The sequence below is a fragment of the Loxodonta africana genome, chromosome 8 (assembly GCF_030014295.1).
Source record: "Loxodonta africana isolate mLoxAfr1 chromosome 8, mLoxAfr1.hap2, whole genome shotgun sequence".
Classification (NCBI taxonomy): Eukaryota; Metazoa; Chordata; class Mammalia; order Proboscidea; family Elephantidae; genus Loxodonta; species Loxodonta africana.
In genome coordinates this window covers 20,625,630-20,647,706 of record NC_087349.1, presented here as the reverse complement: position 1 = coordinate 20,647,706, position 22,077 = coordinate 20,625,630, and the positions used below count along the sequence as shown (strand labels likewise).

At 50.0% G+C, this 22,077-nt stretch overlaps 1 protein-coding gene across 2 annotated transcripts; it reads left to right on the top strand.

Annotated features, from left to right (window-relative positions):
* Positions 1-603: 603 nt before the first annotated feature.
* TSPAN33 (tetraspanin 33) lies at positions 604-20,018 on the top strand. Of its 2 annotated transcripts, XM_003407270.3 has the most exons (8): positions 604-736; positions 11,779-11,836; positions 12,494-12,621; positions 12,897-12,971; positions 15,054-15,149; positions 16,063-16,191; positions 18,316-18,477; positions 18,703-20,018. In XM_003407270.3, the coding sequence occupies exons 1-8, from the start codon at positions 635-637 to the stop codon at positions 18,802-18,804; spliced, it is 852 nt and encodes a 283-aa protein (XP_003407318.1). In that variant the 5' UTR covers positions 604-634; the 3' UTR covers positions 18,805-20,018. The 2 variants fall into 2 exon arrangements, with proteins under 2 accessions (XP_003407318.1, XP_023400375.1); XM_023544607.2 differs by lacking the exon at positions 604-736 and having other exon boundaries at positions 12,454-12,621.
* The last annotated feature ends 2,059 nt before the right edge of the window (positions 20,019-22,077 follow it).

The following is a 22,077-nucleotide window of genomic DNA, read 5'->3' as shown; positions in this document are numbered from 1 at the left end:
CGGGATTGTCTCTAGTCTCCTGTATTCCCACAGTTTTTGGCGCATTGCTGAACATAGTGTGCGTACTTGTTGATTGTAATGCATGTGTGTTTGCATATGTGCACAGCAACTGGATGGAGGACAGGAGCGTACGATGCAGCGCGCATTCCTCCTCCTCCTCCTTTCCCCTTTGAGCAGCTGCAGCCGGGGTGCTTTCCTTCCGGGGGGAGGCAGAGCCGCTGACCCTTTAACAAGTTGTCCCTCGCAGAACAGGTGTCTCCCCCGCCTCCCGGAGCAGAGGGATGGAGGGGGACTGAGTGACATCAGCGGGCACCAATGAGAAGTCAGGCTTCGGCAGGGGCGCCAATGGGCGGCCGGCGGTGGGCCCGTTTCCTGGGCGCTGGCGGGCCGGGCTAGTCCTCCGCCGCCCTCGGCGGAGCCTCCGTCGCTCGAGCTGTCCGCGGGCTCTCCGGTGGATCCGGCAGTGGCGCGGTCCCCGGCCGCGCTCCCCCGCACGCAGGCTCGGCGCCCCTGCCGCCCGCAGCTCCTGGCGCGCAGCTCCCGCGGCGGCGCGGCACATGCCCCAGGGCGCGGGGCGCGCAGGTGGGCCGGCGCCGCAGAGAGCTAGGCCCCCGGGGGCGGCGGCAGCGGGGCCATGGCCCGGAGACCCGGCGCGGCGGCCGTCTACGGCGAGGATTTCTCCTTCATCAACCCGCTGGTGAAATATCTGCTCTTCTTCTTCAATATGCTTTTCTGGGTGAGTCTTGGGGGTCGGGAGGACCTCGGCAACGGGGCACCCCGAGGGGGCAGGGGGCTGCCCGCCGCTGGCTGCGAAGGGGGCATCCCGGGACGCCGGTTCCTGGCGAGTGTGGGGACCCGCACTGCCTGCTTTTCTAAGCTGACAACACTTTGGGTTAATTTATGGCTGGGGGGACACAGTGTCACCGTGTCTGGAGGAGACGTTGGGGACATACAGGGGGATTCAGGAAAGACTTATGGGTACTCTCTGGCCATCGATGGGGGTCCATGGCTGGCCAGAAAGGTGAGTTTGCTAGAGGAGCAGGTTTTCCTGCCCAAGGCGGACCCACAGGCAGGTTCATGATGAGGAGACTTTCAGGCCTGGGGCTGGGAGGCCCTGCTGGCAATGAAGGAAGGAAAAAACCCAAACCTGCACACTTCCCCCTTTCCCGCAGAGAGGATGGGTTCGGGGCATCATCTCTTTCTGGCTTTTGCAAGCCTGCGGTGCCCACCTTCCCCCTCCCCCCGCAAAGGCTGGAGAAAGGGCAGAAATGGCCTCTAGGTGCAGATATCTCTCCCAGAACTGCCCCACCTTCCTCAGAACCAGACTCTATCCCCTGGGGCCTGACAGTCTTCAGCTTCTTGACGTAGGACTCTGTGTTGAGCAGGAAGGCCAGGGGTCCTTTCTGAATCTTCTGCTTGGGTGTGAGAAAGTGGAGAGCATATTGGGCAGGGACTAGGGAGACCCGGATTCCTACCCTACTCTGCCATTAATTGTTGACTGACCTGAGCAAATATGTTCACCTCTGTGGGCCTGTTTCCCCTCCATAAAATCAGGCCCAATGTGATCGGAATGGCAGAAAAACTGCTGGAGGTGAGAATTCCGAGGTCAAACCAAATCATGAAAGGCTAGCTCAATCCTATTTCCCTTCTAGAGATTCCCTGGTTTCCCCTCCCCTTCCCCCACCCCCAGGTTTGGGAATACAGCAGGGTCCTTCCCCCACCTCCTTTTTCTCTTTCATCCTACCACACCAGAGCAGCTGTTCTGGGAGCTGGTGGTCTTTGCCCACCTCTGCCTGAGACCTGAAGTTCAGACCTGCAGGAGGGAGAACTGTGAGTCTAAAATATGTTTCCTAGGAGAGGGAGCAGACCAGACATCTAAGCCAGTTGTTGGAAAGGTTTAACAAGGGCCCCAGTGTGAAGTACGGATATAAAGAACTTAAGTGCTAGCTTCTTGGGACAAATGAGAGAAATCTCCAAGGGTGGCAATGACAGCTCACTCTCAGCCATTGTACTCTGGGGAGAAATGAAGTTTGGGCTCCTAACAAATTCTCAGTTTTAGAACTGGAAAGAATTTTGTTGTTGTTAGCTGCTGTCAGATTGCCACCCAACTGGTAGAGACCCCATGCACAACAGAACAGAACACTCCCCAGTCCTGTGCCATCCCTATGATCGGTTTCGGATTGGACCATTGTGATCCACAGGGTTTTCACTGGCTGATTTTTAGAAGCAGATCACCAGGCCTTTGTTCGTAGTCTGTCTTAGTCTGGAAGTTCCCGTGAAAGCTGTTTAGCATCATACAACACATGAACCTACGCTGACAGACAGATGGGGGCCGTGCATGAGGTGCATTGGCTGGGAATCGAACCTGGGTCTCCTGCTCGTAAGGTGAGAATTCTGCCACTGAGCCAGCACTGCCCTCGAACGAATTTTAGAGGACAGCTTGCCCAGCACCTGCATTTTCTATATGAGAAAGCTAAAGCAGACATAGTGACTGTTTTGTCCAAGATTCAGCAGCTGGTTAGCAGGTGTGGCCTGGTGATTTTTCTACTGAACCACTCTGTGTCTAGGGGAAGTGCTTGGCTTACATGGCTGCTGCTGTAGCTGGAGTGTCAGCAGTATTAACAGTCAATCCGAGTCCCCACGGCCTAGGTTCTGCTTCAGCTGAGGTTAGGGAAGACCAGAAGAAAATCCCTCACCGCACTGCCAGGGGTGGGGAATGTGCTAAGGGGAACTCCACCTAAAGGCAAGTACGAGTGAACCCTCCGAACTGCTCACCGAGCGTGCCAGCCAGTGGCATGGTAGCCTGGAGGACTCAGAGCCAGCACTGGCATCCCAGGGATCTCGGGTGCTCATTCTGACTTCTTCCATCAGCCAAGATGTCGCGTTCTCCTTTGGAGTCTTTGGCACCTCCCCTTATCTGAGCTCCCTGGCGACAACAGCTGGGTGCATCTGTTTTACTTGCGTTCATGCTCATTTTCTTGGACTCCCTTCCCCCTCCCATCCCCCAGACAAATGGCTCTGGGCAGTCAAAGCCAGGGAGAGAATTTGGCTCAATTGACCCATTTACTTTGGCAAAAAATGCCTCATTCAAGGTCAGAGGACCTGGCTAGACAAAGTAGCCTCACCCCAAATTAGAGTAGAGCCCCTTCTTGGCCCTCCTTAGACTCATAAAAAGTCAGAAGCTCTAAAAATAGCACAATTGAAGGACAAGAGGTCCAGCTTCTTTCTAGCATCAACTTACTGTGTGACCCTTTGCCAGTGTATCTGTCTCTCTGTTCCTTAGTCTTTCTCCTCTAAAGGAGAACATTTTTCTGCCTCTGAACTATTTAAAGGTGAATGAATCACTTTGGAGCCTGTTGTCTTTATTCAATACCTGGGGCCAGGCCTAAGTAAGAATTTCTTTGTTTCTGGGTACCCCTGGGACATTGACCTTTCTGGGGGACAGTTCTTCTTGGGCATTTTGAAGTGTAACTAACTCTGTGGTCCCCAGCTGAGGGCCACAGAGTTAGTTACACTTCACACAAATACAGCTGGAGATGAAGGACCGATTTCTGTAGGTCACAGGTCATCTTTCTTCCCAGCCCCCCGCATGGACTGGCTACTGTGTTTTCTTTTTTGCAGGCTGCTTTTCCCAGCCTAATCACAGTCCCCTCTTCTGTGTGGGGAGCATCATGTGTGGGCCGTCGGCCGCTCCCTTTGTAGCAGAGTGCATGTTCTGGCCAGCTGCTGGGGAGCCATGTTGTCTGGGGGTAGGGGGGGTCTGCTTCTGTGCCTGGAACACATGAGGAAGGTAGCCAGCATCGCCTGGGCTCACACTTAGAGCTGGTGGTGGTGGCAGTGGCCACCTTCTGCTCCAGAAGCCCTGACCCTTGGGGCATTTGGAGTCTGACTCAAAGCTGGTGGCTCCTGTGGGACCAGGACCAGTTCCTCCTATTCATGTTTCAAATCTTACTTCCCCTTTTGCCTGCAAGTTCTGATTCTCTTCCAAGAATCATGTTGCTGGGTTACTGACCATTGGCTAGGAGTAGTTGCCATAAGATCCCAGAAGACGTATTTCTTTCTTTCAGTTAAGAAGTAGCTGACTTTCCGTCGCTGCCCATGTCAGACAGCTCTGTGCAGAGGGAAGACACTGGGGCAGCATGCGCTATCAGCCACAGACATACATGGCCAGGAACGTTATTAGTGCTGCCACTGCTGCCTCCTCCTTCCTCGCTGGTCCTCTTTGCCTCTTGGGGCAGCTGTTGAGGTGGCTTTTGAGTCCAGCAGAGCCCAGTAGCTCAGACCCGCATCCCCTGTGTCTCAGCCCAGGCTTCCTTGTACATACTTTGATTGTCACACCTCTTATCTGGGCTCCCAGTATATGTTTGTTCATCTGTTTTCCCTTCTAGACTTTGGGGTCCAGAGCAGGGACTGGTTTATTCATTTCTGGATTCTCAGTGCCCAACTGTGTGGCGGAGGGTAGGTGCTTCTTGAATGTTTACTGAATGGTCAGTGAGAGAGTAGACCCTGCAGGTTAGGGGCATGATCTCTCCCCTCTCCCCCTCCATTCCCCCTTCCCTCACTTCCCTTCCTCCTCCCTTCCCTTCCTCTTTCCCTCTCCCCTTCCCTCCCTCCTCCCTGCCCCCTCCATGGACACTGGTCTCTCAAGATGCAGCACCACTTCAAGTCCTTGAGAGTTCAGGTGGTGGCATATCCCACTGTGCTCGCCTCTGCAGCGGGCCCTTTGATCTAGCACCCCTACCCCAAGCGAGGTCAGAAGTAATGGCAGCCATCTCTCCAGCGTCTCACTCAGAACCAGGTAGTTTGGGGAATTGATCCTCCACCATTCAGGTCTTTCCTAGGCTGACCCAGGCCACTGGTGAGGCATCTTTTTCTTCAGGAAGTCCACTCTCCCACCTGGGCCCACTGTATTAGAGTCTCTAAGGCTCCTGGAACTGCCCAAGACACCTGTGGCACCATCTTTTGTAACCTGGCTCAGAAACCACGAGGAAGGAGCCAGTCGTCAAGCCCAGGAAGGACCTGTCCTGGGTTGGAGGGGCCCTTCCTGCCACCCACCACCCACAAGCTGACACCCACCTACCACACTTCCCCGTACACTAGGAAGTAGAACCATCTTCTCCCTCTCCTCCCTTCCCTCCCCCATCCAGTATGCAGGCTTCAGTAATTGAAGTAGTCAGGTTTTTTTTTTTTTTTAATAAACACAACAACAAAAAAGCCAAAGCACCAAAAATGAAGATGAGAATCACACTGTCTGCTGTCCAGGCCACGCGCATGCCTTCCTGACTCCCCCAGTCGCTCTGCTTGCCTTGTACCAAGTGAAAACCATAAAGTTCAAGCAGCCGTTAGAGAAAAAACAAGGTGTAACAGCTTTCAGAGTCGTGTAGCAGCAGGCCAGTAACTCCAGGGCCGTGAGTCTGGATGTCTACACTGCTGTGAGCTCTTGCGGGCTCCGCTCCTCTACATGTCCCTTCCCCACTTAAAACCCACCTAAAACCGGCCAAGGCCTGAGGAAGAAGCTAAAGGGTTGGCCCCAGATATTCTCTTGAGAGGAAATGAGCCCTGTGGACTCCCCATTCCAGCAGGATAAACCATCCAATATCCAGAGAGGGAAAGCAGAGAGCCAGCTGCACGTGGGTAAGCTGCCATCTCAGGAACAGCAGAGCCAGGTGACCACAGAAGGACCAGCATGTGCAGAGCCTGGATGAAGAGAGAGGGCCTGCTTTAGGTCTAGCAGGCTGTGGTTTCTTTGACTCCATCTAGAAATTAGGGTAGAAAGAACTGAGAAACGGGAGGTGGAGAACCTTCCCTCCCAACTTCCCTTTGAGTGGGCACAGGGATTTCATTCCCACACAGGGGGTCACTCTACCCTCAGATGTCTCCTCCCCACCCACCACCTGCAAAAGAGGAGGGAGAGATTCCAAAGAAGAGGTGTGGACTCGAGACAGATGCACACCCTTCTTGCAGACTGGACTTTGGAATGTGGAAGACAGACAAGGCCAGGGCTCTCTGAGGCTGCTCTGGCGGGCGGGCCCTCCTTCCCCTTTCAGGGCAGTGCAACAGGGAGTTCTCTCAGAGCGGCCCCTATCCCTGCTGGTACCCTGTCACCTCCTGGTGCTATCTTACTCTCCCCTCTTCACCTGATTCCCCACCCCATTTTGAGATTACCAGCTGGCTCCCCAAGATAACTGCAGGCAGCTGCTTCTTCCCATCTCACATGAGGCCCTGAGGTGAACGTGCGTGTGCTGGGGTTGCTGTGAGGCAGATAGGAAGGCAGCATTGCCGTTGAGATCAGGAGGCTTTGGAGACAAACAGAACTGGGTTCTGATCCCACTGCAGCCATTTGCTAACTGAGCCACCTGCAGAAAGTTGTTTGAGCTCTCTGAGTATCAGTTCACCAGAGACACTAACACACCTCTTTGGGTTGTGGTCAGAATTAAATGGGATAGTGTGTGTAAAGTGTTTAGCGCAGGGCCTGTCCCTTAGCACTCAACAGGCGATAGGTATCACTATTGTTGGAAATAGCTCCTAGGGGTCATCTGCTGAGCCTGGGCGTGGAGGGCTAGGATGAGTGCTCCTCCCCAGGAGTGCTCCTCCAGGAAGGAGGAAAGGGAGTGGCCAGTAGGTGGGGATAGAGCCTAGGTAAGGGCCAACCTTGATCCTTACCTCTTTCAGCTTAGAACCCTTTTGGCTCACATTCTTACTGTTAGCCAGAGTGAGATGCTAACTAATGATGCCTTTATAGTTTATGGTTTACGGAGAATATTCATGTATATCATAGGAACAGAGACCCCACTGTGGTTACTGAGGACCTTCCCACAGGGCTCGTGACTTTTCATACCGCCTTGACCTTAAAGTGCACTCCTGTGGGAATGGACCCCAAGAGCTAAGGGATTTGCCTATACTTATTGGCATTTGGGCTTTAGAGCCAGGAGAGAAACGGCCTCAACTTGGAACCCTGTAACCTTTCCTCTCCTGGGGTAGATGGCCCTGAAGTAATGTCCTAGGGGCTGGAATAAGGGATTTTCTCACAAACATCAAATCATGGCTGCCTTTTCCCAATTTGCTGAAAAAAAAGTCAAAATAATGGGGAGAATTTCCTCCGTTTTCGATTTTCTCCCAAGTGCTAGCAGAAGGCTAGGGGAAGAGGACAAGTAGCAAATGAATCTTATGGAAAACTAGGAAACAATTTATTTAGAGTATTGCCATTTATTGTTTTATGAGATGCAGAGACATATGTTGAACAGCGATATCATCTGTTAGTAAAACTTTTTCTCGTTGCTGTGATAGAAATTAATATGTGGTACCTCCTTACGTGATGCACTGAGAAGAACGTGTTACCTGTGTAGTGTTCCTGTCAGAATGGTTAATCTGAATCTAACTGTGAGGAAACAATCAGACAAATCCAAACTGAAGGACATTCTGCAAAATGACTGGCCTGGACTTAGCAAAAAATGTCAGTATCAAAAACAAAGTCAGTGTCACGAAGACAGAAAGACAGGCCTTAAGGGGTGAGCAGTTATGCCCCACCTCCTTGAGGGCAGATTAGCTACCTACATTATTTGTAATTCTTCTGTACAGGAAATTTGTCTCTTCTCCCTCATTTATTTATTTATTCTATCTTTTGTCTATATCAGCATGGACTCATGGATATTAATTTTATACTTTAAGTAATAACCCAATACTTATTTATTTATATTGTTGCTCTGATCATTCCAGCGTTGGCCACTGGGAGCTCTTTCAGTTGGCTCCTGTGTCCCTTTGGCATACTCCCAACAATGTGGAGTTTTTGTTTTTGTTTTCCTTACTTTATGGCACTACAAGATGCTACAGGCTCATCTTGTATATTTCCTGCCTCAGTCCTGTTGTTGTTGGGTGCCATCAAGTCGATTCTGACTCATAGTATCCCCTTGTGACAGAGTGGAACTAACTGCACCATGGAACTTTCTAAGGCTGTAATATTTATGGAAGCAGATTGCCAGGTCTTTCTCCCGAGGAGCAGCTGGTGAGTTCAAACCGACAACCTTTCAGTTGGCAGCTGAGCACTTAACCCATTGCGCCATCAGGGCTCCTAGAATCAGCCGTTTCTCCAAGGAGCCCAAGGGCTTACATGAGGATAAAGGTACTGGCTCGTGCAAATTATTTTATATCATTTGATGGACAGCTCTTCAGGAGCATGCCTTTTGCTAAAGGCTAGACTCAGCTCTTTTTAAAACTGTATCTAGCTTTTCCACCTTTCCAGACTTCGTTCTAGCCAGACCGCGAATAGCCATGAAAGGAGGTATTGCTGGCATTGGGGGATTTTGTTATGAGGATTTTGTAGCAAAGACTGACAGTGGAAAGAGCAACAGACTGAGGCTGGAAAATTGGGTTTGGTCAGATTTTGCCTCTGCACCCACGTGTGCTTACGTAAGTGTCATTTCTCCTCTTTTGGCCTCCATTTATCATCACCTAAAAAGAGGTGACTGGTTGAGCGCATTGCCAAGGCCCTATTCAGCACTAAAACGCTGCGCTGTTAATAACAGCAGCACTAACTCTGGAATGGCAGCGGCTTTGAGGAATTCGGGGTGGGAGGTGGGGGCAGGAGCGAAAGTGTGGAAGGGTGAGCTGTGACCCCGAGACAAGGAGGCAGCTCAGTAACAGAAGCGTGGGATTTTAGAGTTAGCCGGGAGTGCCAGGTGAGAGGCTTCATTAATGATCCGTTAAATATTAATGATCATATTAAAGTCTTCATCTCGGTTTTCACGTAGCCTGCCTTTGCTGCTCTAGATTGCTGGCCGATTGTGCCTTACTTAGGCTGTGGTTCTCAAACTTGGCTGCACGTTGAAATGACCTGGGAAACATAAAGGACTACTGTTACCTGGGTCCCAATGCCAGAGATTCTGATATGCTTGGTTTGGGGTGCAGCACCAGGAGTTTTTAGTGCCCTGCCCCCACCCTCACCCCCACAGATGAGTCCAAGGTCAGTCAAGGTTAAGAATCACTGTTTTAGATTATAAATGCTCCTGTCCACTCCCCACCCCCATAGAACACATAGAGTGTAAACTGCTTAAGGGTAGGCACCCTGTCTCCTATTTGCATTCCTTGTACATAGCAGCTGGTGAATTGGACTTGGATAGTGTATTAGTTTCCTACTGCTGCTATAACCAGCCACCACAAACTTTAGTGACTTCAAACAACACAGATTTATTTTCTTACTGTTCTGGAGATTATTAGTCCACGGTAAGTTTCGCTGGGCCAAAATCCAGGTATTGGTAGGGCTGTGTCCTTTCCGGAGGCTCTGAGAATCCGTTTTCCTTCCTTCTGTAGCTACTAGAGGCTACCTGTATTCCTTGGCTCATGGCCCCACATCACTCCAATCTCTGCTTCCATCCTCATACCTCCTTCTCTAACTCGGGCCTTCCTGGCTCCCTGTTATAAAGTCTCTTATGATTATATCAGGCCTACCAGGAGACTCGCCCCTTCTCAAGGTCCTTGACTTAATCTGCAAAATCCGTTTTCCGTGTAAGGTACTACTCACAAGTTTCAGATATCAGGACATGGACATCTTTGGGGGGACATTATTCTGCCTACCACAGATAGAGGCAGAATATGTGTAACTCACCCATTGCTGACGAATCGATTCTGATTCATAGCGACCCTATAGGACATAGGGTTTCCAAGGCTGCAATCTTTATAGAAGCAGACTGCCACACCTTTCACCTGTGGAGTGACTCATGGGTTTGAACTGCCAACCTTTTGGTTAGCCGAGCACTTACCCACTGTACCACTAGGGCTCCTATATGCTTAATTACAGACCCATAAATGGAATTAGGTTACCCTGTGGTACACAGCCTCTGTTTACTTTCCCTTTCTTGTTTTAGCTGTTAGAATTCAATCAGAGACCATCTTTGTGGAAAGTTTTGCACCCTACTTAAAATTTAACATGTGAAAACACAATGAGGAGCCTGGGAGCAAGCAATAAAGAGCAGATACATATTTTTCCATAGTTTCATAAAATGATTCAGAACGGTAACTGGCTGTGGTTAGTTTAAAGGGCAGACTGAGAAGCTCAGTCACTCGGTCAGTGGCCGTGCCCTTGGGCCTGGGGCTGAGTGCGGTCTCTGTCGTGCTGTGTCCCCACCTCCTCCCTGAGCTCCCTGAGCCCGAGTGTGCTGTAGGACAAAAAGCCAGCCGGCACCTCCAGCCCCACACACCACTCACAAACAGCTCCCTCTCTCCTGGACAGAGAACATGGGGCCAGGCAGAGAAGACATCGGGCCCTGAGTCAGAAGCAAGTGATGGGGTCAGGCAAGAGGGCTGTGCCTATGGGCAGAGAAGGGTCCTGAGAGACATGGTTTTAGTAAGGGTTTCCCATTTACTGCTGAATGTCTTCCCCACCCCAGCCAGATGGCAGAGGCCCTTCATAAAAGAAGCCCACAAGGAAAAATGTCTCTCTGCTAAATGACTATCAGTAGCAGTGGCCATCAAGTCGATTCGAACTCATGGCGACCCCACGTTTGTCAGATTAGAACTGTGCTCTGTAGGGTTTTCAATGGCTGATTTTTGGGAAGTAGATTGCCAGGCCTTTCTTCCAAGGCGCCTCTGGGTTATTTGAACCACCAGCCAGCCTTTCAGTTAGCAGCCAAATGTGTCAACTGTTTGCAACACCCATGAACTTCTACTAAGAGACTAGTCTGACCCTATTACATATTATAGGGGCCCAGCTCCCTTCTCCCACCACAGCCCCAATGTCGCTCTTTCCAGCTGGTTCTGTCTTGCAGGACTCTGGGATCTAGCCAACCTCCTTGTTCCCCACTGAGTTGGCTGAGTCCCTGCTGCTGAGAACTCCCTCCAGCCAGAGCTTGGCCTCAGCTGTTGCCATGGTGACAGCCAGCTGTTGCTTAGCACCAGCCTGGGGACTGGGCACAAAGAACGGGTGGCCAAGGGAGGTATGCACTGGGGCTGCTCTGCACTCCTGGAGGCCTCGGGGCAGGAAAGGCCCCTCTGGGGACTCCTGTTAGTCTCCGATTGGTTCGTTCTCTCAGGGAGCAGCTAGGATGTTGGAAGGGCATAAACTCGTCCATTCCTCCACACCGGAATCCGGGTTTATAAAGATAAAGCTTCCTTCACTGAGGTAGTTCCAGTGTTTTACACACACACATGCCCTCTTTCACACTGGTGTGCACTTTCTCCCTTGCACTTGACACCATATTGACCTCCTAGAGGATTAGAGAGCTGGGAGTGTGCTGTCTCCTCAGGCTTGCCCCTTGAGGTAGATGGTCTAGAGTTTAGAACTTCATAGTTTCTCTGTGTCCCTGGACAAGTTAATTACAAGAAATGATAGAAAGTGGCTATTGTCAGGCACTGTGCTAAATACTTTCCATGTGTTATTTTATTTAATTCTCACAGTAATCTTCATGAGATACAGGGTTTTTTTTGTTTTTTTTTTTTTTTTTAATTCCTATCTTCAAATACAGAAACTAAGGCTCAGAACGTGACCCAGCACAGGCCCAGGTTTGACTCGCTCCCAAGTCTATGTTCGTAACTACAGTTCTGTATTAACCTTGTATTTCCTTGATTTCCTCATCTATAAAATGGGATATCTGCCTCACAAGGTCATTTTATGTGAGGATCGGGTGAGATCACGTTAGCACAAGCACTTCATGGATGCTAAAGCGCTGGCAGGTACCGAGGAAGATTCTCACCTCTGAGCCTGGAGGTCACCTTCTGCTACTCTTCTTTAGGGTTTCTCACAGCTTTCCAAAATCTCACGGTCTGGCCCTTTTCCTGTCTGCTCAGGTGATCGCCTTGGGGATGGTGGCCGCGGGTGTCTACGCTCGGCTGATGAAGCATGCAGGTGAGCTAAAGGTCCCTCTCCATCCTTTAGGGCTCTTCTTGCTCCTGCCTCCTCCACCTCCCTTGGCCCTGACCCTCAAGTACTTCTTACATAAGCTCTGGGGCTAAAGGCAGCAGCCTTCTTCAGGCCAAATCTTAGAGGCCGGCTCCATGGGGCTGGGCCACCCATGCCAGCTCACCGGGATTCCCCTGAGCTCCTGTGAATCTAAGATATGCCTACATTTCAGGCTCAGGAGGTGTCTGGGAAAGAAGACAGGCCTCTGGGAGCAAGAATAATCAAGAACTTTAGCCCCTCCTCAGCTCTGTCCTGGAGTAACTCCACCTCCATTCCTACTGAGTCTCCAGGAAACGGAATCTGAAAGGCTGGCGAGCCTAAGGCCATTCTAACTCTTTTCTGGAGTGAAAGCGGCCCCTCCTCTCTTAAACCCAGGGAATAAAGGATCTTACTTAGTTCCTCAAGTTAAATGCCACAAACTATTCTGGGCCCATTTTTGTTCTCCCCATGGTAGGGGACACTAACTCCCTGTGGCCCTCACCCAACCACACTGTAGATCCCCCCACCAGGGGAAATAGAACAGTTCTTGAACACCCCTACCCCATCTCTGGGGGCCCCTTCAGTTGGCATCAGGCTCAAATTCCGGGACGGCCTCTCCCCCAGAAGCAGCCTTGGCCAGCCTGGCGTTGGACCCTGCTATCCTCCTGATTGTGGTAGGCGTCCTCATGTTCCTGCTCACCTTCTGCGGCTGCATCGGATCCCTCCGTGAGAACATCTGCCTCCTGCAGACGGTGAGTGGTCAGGGGCTCCAATGAAGACAGGTGCCGTTCCTACAGCCCTTCTGTTTCCTCTGTCCCACCCTCAAGACCTGTGCTGTCCACGCCTCACTGCAGAGCTCAGCCCCAGGTGACCCAGGAACAGGGTGGCCACCTCAGACAGTGTCCCAGAGGCAGTAGCCTTTTCCATGTGGGGGGCATCTGGGAGAAGTAGGCCCCCAACACTCCCCATAGCCCTGGAAGGGGTCCTCCAGAATGCTAACAGACCCTCCTCCTGCCTCCTCCCACAGTTCTCTCTCTGCCTCACCGTCGTGTTCCTGCTACAGCTGGCTGCTGGTATCCTGGGCTTTGTCTTCTCAGATGAGGTATCAGTTGGGAGCTAAGAGGCCTCCTCAGGTGTGAACCAGGTGGAGGAAGGGAAGGTTCTTGCACACATTTAGCCTTCCCCCAATAAGCATCCAGCTTGGAAAGGTTCTCCTTGGGAATGAATGAGTGGCTTTTAAAATCACCATATTTAAAGAGGTTTTCAAGATCATGAGGGGCTTTTCTCTGACAGTCTGAGAGGTCAACAGGGAAGTAACTTCATGAACACCAGGTTTAAATAATCCACAAACTTTAATATCAAATGACTAAGTAAAATTCAATTACCAAGTAGGCCACAGACGACATGAAGAGCCTCTTTTTATTTTTTAATTGTTTAGTGGGAAAAACATTTGTTTCTTAGGATAAACAGAGGGGAGGAAATGGGGAAAGGAAACCTGATTTTGGATATTGTTTACTATGTCTGGAAGTGATCTGCTATTCAGTGACAGTCCTTGTATCCCAGAATTCCTTTCCCAAAGGGCAGATTATTGCCTGGGGCAGAGTATAGGACTACAGAGAGGAAACCTTGGAAAAGCAGTGGAGCAGGAAGTAACAGAGCATGGCATAAAACTATGAAAGGGACAGCCACTGAGTTAATTCAGAATTTTTTTTCTGGCTTAGTGATGATACGGGCTAAAATGATATGGGAGATCTGTTGAGTCTCCCATTGCCATCAAGTCGATTCCAACTCCTGTGTGACCCTATAGGACAGAGTAGAACTGCTCTATAGCGTTTCCAAGGAGGAGCTTGTGGATTCCAAGTGCCAACCTTTTGGTTAGCAGTCATAGCTCACAGTATCTCGTAACCGCTGCGCCACCCGCGGCTCCCAGAGATGCAATTCTCTTTATGTCCACTAGAGGTCAGTGCCTCAGTTCAGTAAGCCTCTTTCTAGGAAACCTTAGTTACTCTGCTTTACATAGTCAAGAAGTATTTTGTCGTAATAGTGGGTAGAGGCAGACTAGGTAGAGTAATGTTGTGTGCCACTGAGTCAATTCTGATTCATAGCAACCCTATATAATAGGATAGAACTGCCCCATAGGGTTTCCTAGGCTTGTGATCTTTACAGAAGCAGATTGTGAGGTTTTTTCTCCTACAAAGCTGCTGATGGGTTCAAACCACTGACCTTTTGGTTAGCAGCCAAGCGCTTAACCATTGTACCACCATGGCTCCTTGGTAGAATGTTGTTGTTGCTATTAGGTGCTGTCAGATTGGTTTTGACTGATAACAACCTTATGTACAACAGAGCGAAACACTGCCAGTCCTGCACCATCCTCACAACCACTGCTATATTTGAGCCCATTGTTGCAGGTACTTTGTCAGTCCATCTGGTTGATGGTCTTCCTCTTTGTCGCTGACCGTCTGCTTTACCAAGCATGATATCCTTCTCTAGGGATTGATCCCACCTGATAACATGTCCAAACTATGTGAGATGAAGTCTCACCATCCTTGCTTCTAAGGAACATTCTGGCTGTAGTTTTTCCAAGACAGATTTGTTCATCCTTCTGCAAGTTCATGGTATATTCAGTATTCTTTGCCAACACCATAATTCAAATGCATCAATTCTTCTTCGGCCTTTTTTTTCCTTGTCCAGCTTTTGCACGCATATGAGGTGACTGAAAATACCATGGCTTGTGTCAGGTGCATCTTAGTCTTCAAGGTGACATCTTTGCTTGTTAACACTTCAAAGAGGTCTTTTGCAGCAGATTTGCCCAAATGCAATACATAATAGAGTAGAGGAAGATAAATGTTGGATTATCTTGAAATGTGGCTCTTGCCCCTGGCCCAAACGAAGCTTCTTCCTCCCCTCCAACTAGATTAACACCTGGCCTCAGAGGGCCCACAAAAAGAAGCTGCTGTCAGAGAAGTAGCAACAGCGGGTCCAGCAGCTCTCTTGCCCATGGGGACCTGAAGTGCCAGGGATGGGTGGGCTTTGGAGCTGGCCATGTTCCATCACTAGGACTAAGTTCTGATTTCAAAGCTGACTTCATAGAGATGGGTGAGCACTGCCTACTGTTATTTCTGCAGGGAGAAGTCAGTTAGGGGTTAGTCCTGTGTCCTGACTTCCTCCCCGGTGTCTCTGGCAGGCAAGGGGGAAAGTGAGCGACATCATCAACAATGCCATCGTGCACTACAGAGATGACTTGGATCTGCAGAACCTCATTGATTATGGCCAGAAGGAGGTATGGGTGAAGGGCGGTAGGGTTGCTAGTGGTCTGGGAGGCTGCGGGCAAAAGCTGACAACATCTCGAGGGATGCCTTACCCTCTAGGCCTGTGGGCCCCCTCATCACCTGCCAGGCAATAGATTCTGGGAAGGGGGTTTGGGGCTTGGTAAAAAACACACACACACACACAGCAGGGTGCTTTAAAAGTACTTTTCAGGACAGACAGTATATATAGTAATCTACCATTTGTGTTAAAAAAAAATAATAAGAGGAAGGAAAGAATATAGATTCATATTTGCAAAAGAAATCTGAAAGGATGCATAAGAAATCACATATGGTAGTTCTCTATAGGGGATGGACTGGGCAGATTTTAAAATATTACCCATTCAAAAGTTAAAGTGTAAAGTTCTTGAGACCAGTGCTGAGTCCCCCACCCTGGTGAGCAGACACTTACTTTGGGGCCCTGTTTACTCTCATGGAGTAATTATGGGCCCACAATACTGAAGCTTCCCCTCCTGCATTTTCTCTGACTTGAGATAAAAGCTTTTGGAGTTGATCTTTTAATTGTTTCAGCCAGTATGTCGAGCTCCTCCTTTTGCCAGGCTCTGCTGTGCGGGCCTGCACAACCAGCAACTGCCCACAAGGCATTCACAGTTAAATGTGTAAAACAAAAAATGTATACAGCGGTAAAATCAAGCACTCCGGTAAGTTCAGCAAGACATATAAAGTAATGGAACTTTAAAAAATTTCTTCAGACGAACGCAACTCTGAGAAGCTTGAGCTGAAGATTCAAGGTTGTATGTAAACACAACCTGAAGTTACAAGCAGAAGAAGCTGACCATAGACTTCCAGCTGCTCTGCCAGTTCCGCCGGTGACCTCAATGTGTGGGGCGGGTGATCCGTAACTTCTTTGGGTGGGCTTTGTTGCAGTTCAGCTGCTGTGGAGGGATTTCCTACAAGGACTGGTCCCTGAACATGTACTTCAACTGCTCGGATGACAACCCCAGCCGCGAGCGCTGCTCTGTGCCTTACTCCTGCTGCTTGCCCACCCCCAACCAGGTGAGCAACCGTCCTCCCCGCATTTCCTCCTGGGCAGTGATCCGAGGCCATTTCTGATTAGGGCATCTGCTGGTGGGGATCCTCATTTCTACTTTCTTGTTGTTGGTAGGTGCCGTGGAGTCAGTTCCAACTCATAGTGACCCTGTGCACAACAGAACAAAACACTTCCCGGTCCTGCACCCTCCTGAGAATCTTTGCTATGTTTGAACCCATTGTTGCATTCACTGTGTCAATCCATCTTGTTGAGAGTCTTCCTCTTTTTCGCTGGCACTGTACTTTACCAAGTGTCATAGTTACCTAGTGCTATAATAGAAATACCATAAGTGGATGGCTTTAACAAAGAGAAATTTACTCTCTCACAGTTTAGCAGGGTAGAAGTCTGCATTCAGGGCTTCAGCTCCAGGGGAAGACGTTCTCTCTGTCAGCTCTGGAGGAAGGTCCTTGTCATCAATCTTCCCCTGGTCTAGGAGCTTCTCAGGTGCAGGGACCCTGGGTCCAAAGAACACACTCTGCTCCCACCACTGCTTTCTTGCTGATATGAGGTCCCCAACTCTATGCTTGCTTCCTCTTCCTTTTATCTCTTATAAGATAAAGGGTGATGCAGGCCACACCCCAGAGAAACTCCCTTTGCATTGGATCAGGGATGTGACCTGGGTGTTACATCCCACCCTAATGTTCTTTAACATAATCTAATAACATAATCTCACCTCATTAACTACAGGCAGAGTTTAGGATTTACAACACACAGGAAAATTACATCAATCACAAAATGGAGGACAAACACACAATACTGGGAATCATGGCCTAACCAAGTTGACCCATATTTTTGGGGGGACACAATTCAATCCATGATACCAAGCATGATGTCCTTCTCCAGGAACCAGTCTCTCCTGATAACCTGCCAAAGTACATGAGACGAATCTCACCATCCTGGCTGCTAAGGAGCATTCTGTCTTCAGTCCTTCCAAGACCTATTTGTTCATTCTTATGGCAGTCCATGGTGTATTCAGTATTCTTCACCAACACCATAATTCAAAAGCATCCATTCTTCTTCAGTCTTTCTTACTCATTGTACAGCTTTCACATGTATATGAGGCAATTGAAAATACCACGACTTGGTTCAGGCACATCTGAGTCCTTAAAGTGACATCTTTGCTTTTTAACACTATAAAGAGGTCTTTTGCAGCAGATTTGCCTAATGCAAAATAGTCACTTGATTTCTTGACTGCTGCTTCCATGGGCATTGATTTTGGATCCAAGTAAAATGAAATCCTTGACAATTTCAATCTTCTCTCCATTTATGGTGATGTTACTTGTTGGTCCAGTTGTGAGGATTTTTGTTTTCTTTATGTTGAGGTGTAATCCATACTGAAGGCTGTGGTCTTTGCTCTTCACCGGTAAGTGTTTCAAGTCCTCTTCACTTGCAGCAAGCAAGGTTGTGTCATCCACATATCGCAGGTTGTTAATCAGTCTTCCTCCACGTTTTTCTTCATATAGTCCAGCTTCTCAGATTTTTTGCTCAGCATACAGATTGAATAAGTATGGTGAAACGATACACCCCTGATGCACACCTTTCCTGATTTTAAACCACGCAGTATCCTCTTGTTCTGTTCAAATGACTGCTTCTTGGTCTATGTTCAGGTTTCACATGAGCACAATTAAGTGTTCTAGAATTTCCATTCTTCTCAGTGTTATCCATAATTTGTTATGATCTACACAATCAAATGCCTTTGCATAGTCAATAAAACACAGGTAACCATCTTTCTGGTATTCTCCACCTTCAGCCAGGATCTATCTGACATCAGCAGTGATATCCCTCCTTAACCAGTCAATTTTGTAGGATAGCTACCAGATGCCTTTCTTAACCCTGATCTGATGGCTGTGGTAACCTTGCACTCTTGTAGCCCAACTAGGGGCTCAGAAGGGGCAGATGGAAAGCGAGATCTGGACTCTAACCTCTCAGAGGAAAGGAAGTCTGCCCTTAGGAGTTTCCAACCCAGCGGCTCCCACATGTGTTCTCTACCAGCGTAGGAGTCCAGAAGGTTGGGAAGCCCATCAGCTAGGGCCTGAGGCAAAAAGTGATTGGAATGGGAGTCCCACTTGGCTTTCCAACTCTCTCCTCAGGCAGTGATCAACACCATGTGTGGCCAAGGTATGCAGGCCCTTGATTACTTGGCAGCTAGTAAAGTCATCTACCCCAGTGGCTGTATTGACAAACTGGTCAACTGGATACACAGCAATCTCTTCTTACTTGGCGGTGTGGCACTGGGCCTCGCCATCCCCCAGGTAATTTACCCTGTAAGACTTGTGGGCCCCAGAAACTCCACAAAGGCTCCTTTATTTTTGGGAGGGCACCTGGGGATCAGTTGGGTGTCAAGGCATTGATGTTGCTGAGGGCCAGAGGACAGGAGAAGGGAGGAAGGCAGGGGGTGGGGGACTGGTGCGGACACTGCTCAGTCAGGGGAGCAGAGGCGTTGCTGCTGCAGCCCAGTTCCTTCTTGCCTTTTGCAGCTGGTGGGAATCCTGCTGTCCCAGATTCTGGTGAGTCAGATCAGAGACCAAATCAAGCTTCAGCTCTACAACCAGCAGCACCAGGCTGACCCATGGTACTGAGCATCCACCTCACCATGGCGACAGGAGAGCCTCGTCCACCCACAGCAGTGGGTACAGCTCTCGGCACAAGTGGAGATTCGGATTCCAGCCCCCAGCGACAGCCCCTTGGGAAGAAGCAAGCTTCAGAAGGGCAGAAGGCAGGGTGCACAGCTGCCCAAGTCTCAGAAGGATGTGCCGCCTGACCCCTATCCTAGCCCACAGCATCGCTAGGGAGCTATTTGTCTTGCTTCTAACCTTAAGCATTTTGGTTTATGTTTTTTTAAGTTTTGTTTGAGAAACAGCAGGTACACGGAGAGTTATGAGGGCACATTTGCTGCTTTCTCATGGAGGCATTGCAACCAACGGCTCTACTAGGGCTGCTGCTGAGCCTGGTGGACATACTCAGATTCTGAGTGTTGTCAGTGAGTCCTAGCTGTGCAAAGTAGACACCAGGAGCCCCTGCCTGGAGTCACTGGCCGGAAACCAGCTCCAGAAAGGAAGGAGGTGGAGTGGGCAGTGAGCTTGGGGGTTGACTGGGGACAGTTGTATGTGTTGGGTCCAGTGGAAGGGGATATGTTTACCAAATGCCTGCTCTGCCATCCCCCAGGTAGTCAGAGTGAGCTACACCCTGCCCCTCCCTCATTTCCATGGAAACATGGCAGCAAGGCCAAGGGTGCAACAGCAGCCAAATTCAGCTCCCTCTCCCCTTTTGAAAAAAGTTTGGAACCAGGTTTCCTATTCTCTGCAGCCAGCAGAAGTGGGACTGAGCCATACATGCCCTTGAATTCCTCCCCTGTCTAGCCCTCTCTCCCCACCAAGTGGGGTTGTCTTTAACCTTGGCAGTGTACAGAGGAGGGGAGGCGGCACCACCACTCCCAACATTCCCTGCAGTATTTCTACACTGTAAGCAACAGGAATCATGCTGGGGCTGGGGGAGCCAGAAACAGCAATAAAAGTTTGTTGACCTGGGCTAAGCTGGACTCCATGAATTTTCCATTCTGGCACCTAGAAGGGAAGGGTAGAAGAAATTGTTGGGCCCTCCCTCCAGGCCACTGAACCCCGTCCCCACCACCTGCCCCCACCTCCCTCCAAACTAGGCACACTGCCTCCCTGCCCCCCACAACCCTGCCCTCTCAAGTCTAAAACAGGTCGAATATTATCCTCAAACTGATGTTAATTTAAAAAAAAATTTCAAATTAAAGTTAATCTGCCACCCAAAACTTTTAGGATGGTGGTGGTGGTAGTTGCCATCCATTCGATTCTGACTCATGGTGACCCCATGTGACAGAGTGGAACTGCCCCATAGGGTTTACTTGACTGTAAGGATCTGTCTCCAAGTGGGAGCTCGCACTCTTCGTGGGGGGGCCTTCTTTTCACCCCAGGCTGGGTCCTCTCGCCCCTCCCTCCCCGTCTTTAGCTGAAGGAGCTGAGCACTGCAGCCCAGCTGGTGTTAGAGAAGACGTCAGGAGCTGCGCGGGCCTTCCTCGCGCCCAGCGGAGGGGCAGGGCGGGGACCACCCAGGGCGCCAGTGGCCCTGCCCCCCCCTCCCACGAGAATCGGGGGCTGGGCCTGTGACCCCGCCACTTCGGGGATTGTCTCTGAAGTCTCGTCGCTGCCCCTTGCTGCCCGGGGCTCAGACTGGGGCGTTGGCCTGGGCAGGGAAACCCGAGAGAGTCCCCACAGTGCTGGGGAGACAAAGAATTGTGAGTTGCTCCCGCCCCCGATTCTCCCAGCCCAGCCCCCCTGTTCCCGGGAGGGCCCTTTGCAGCAGCCGTCTGGGGCCCCTGCCAAGGTTTAGCGCCCAGCTAGTAGCAGAACGGAAAGAAAAAAAATCATCACCAATGTTTTATTCAAGTATACTTTTTATTTAAAAAATGGGAGAGAGGAGTAAAACAGTGCACATTCTTAGTGAAGTCTTTCTTGTTTGGTGCCAGCGACGTGTTTTATACTTTTTCTTCTTTTAGTGGGAGCCCTGGTGGCGCAGTGGTTAAGCATTCAGTTGCTAACCAAAAGGTCGGCAGCTACTCCTTGGAAACCCTATTAGGCAGCTCTACTCTCCCCAGTAGGGTCACTGTGAGTTGGAATCAACCCTATGGCAACGGTTTGGCTTTTTTGGTTTTTCTTTTAGTGACCCGGCCCCAGAAGCTGTAGGGGAAGGGGCGGTGCTGCATCCTAACGGATCACCGGCTAGGAGAGGCTCACCAGCTCCTCTGGAGCCTCTCGGAGGAAGTAAGAGACACTAGGAACGTGGTCGGCAGAGCCAGCATTCAAACCCGGATTTCTCAGACTGCAAACCACGCTTTTACCACTGTCTCGCAGTATCTAGCTTGGACAAAAGAGTCAGGAATTTTCTGCCCAAGCCCCAGGCCTTAAAACGTGCTGAGCAAGTGTTCTGAAGCTTTTACCCTTGAGCCTGTTCCCACTCATAGCCAGCTAACAGGACAGAGTAAAACTGCCCCATAGGGCTTCCAATCTTTAAGGAACAAAACTGCCACATCTTTCTCCAGAGGAGCAAGGAGCAGGTGATGGGTTTGAACCTCCATCCTCTGGGCTAGCAGGTGAGTGCTTAACCACTGCACCACCAGGGATCCTTTCTGAAGCTTGTAGTGCAGGCTCAATGTTCCTAGATTTCAGTTTGGTTCTCTCTCTTTCGCTCTCAATCTCCCATACACACATGCCAAAGAAATGTGGCCTGATGCTGGAAGAGAAAAATAACCCCAAATCTCTAAAAGATTCTCGTAGTTATTTCATGTTTCAACTTAATTTACTACCTGAATTTCTACCTATTTCTAGTAACCCGAGTTCCAGGCATATGGGGTTTCACACCAGTACTTTAGAACAGCTAATCAAATCTAGGGAATCCCTGTGTGGCACAAACTATTAAGTGCTCAACTACTACCAAAAGGTGTGAGGTCAGACTTACCCAAAGGCACCTCAGAAGACAGGTCTGGTAATCTGCTTCTGAAAGGTCACGGCCTTGAAAACCCTATGGAGCACAGTTCTACTCTGCACATGTGGGGTCTCCACGATCAGAATCGACTAGAGGGCAAACTGTAGGTGAGCGAATGGAAGGAAGTTCTTGGGGGCAGCAGAAGTCAGGCTGGGTGGGCAGAGGCCAAGAGAAGAGCCCCACAGGGTGGGTGAGAACCTGGCTGGGGGTGGGGGCATGACAAGAAAGGTGTCAGTTGGTTCTGTCCACCTCAAACTGTACAATGTGAGTCTGGGGGTGCAAACTTTGCACAGTGTTCAATGAAATTCTGATTCCACCTGTATTCGTTTCCTATTGCTACTGTT

What these genes read in the sequence shown, in the direction of transcription:
- TSPAN33 (XM_003407270.3), top strand. Translation starts at nt 635, where the DNA reads ATGGCCCGGAGACCCGGCGCGGCGGCCGTCTACGGCGAGGATTTCTCC. An exon ending in TCTTCAATATGCTTTTCTGG is followed by an intron (nt 737 to 11,778) that starts GTGAGTCTTGGG and finishes CTGTCTGCTCAG; the next exon opens with GTGATCGCCTTGGGGATGGT. An exon ending in ACATCTGCCTCCTGCAGACG is followed by an intron (nt 12,622 to 12,896) that starts GTGAGTGGTCAG and finishes CTCCTCCCACAG; the next exon opens with TTCTCTCTCTGCCTCACCGT.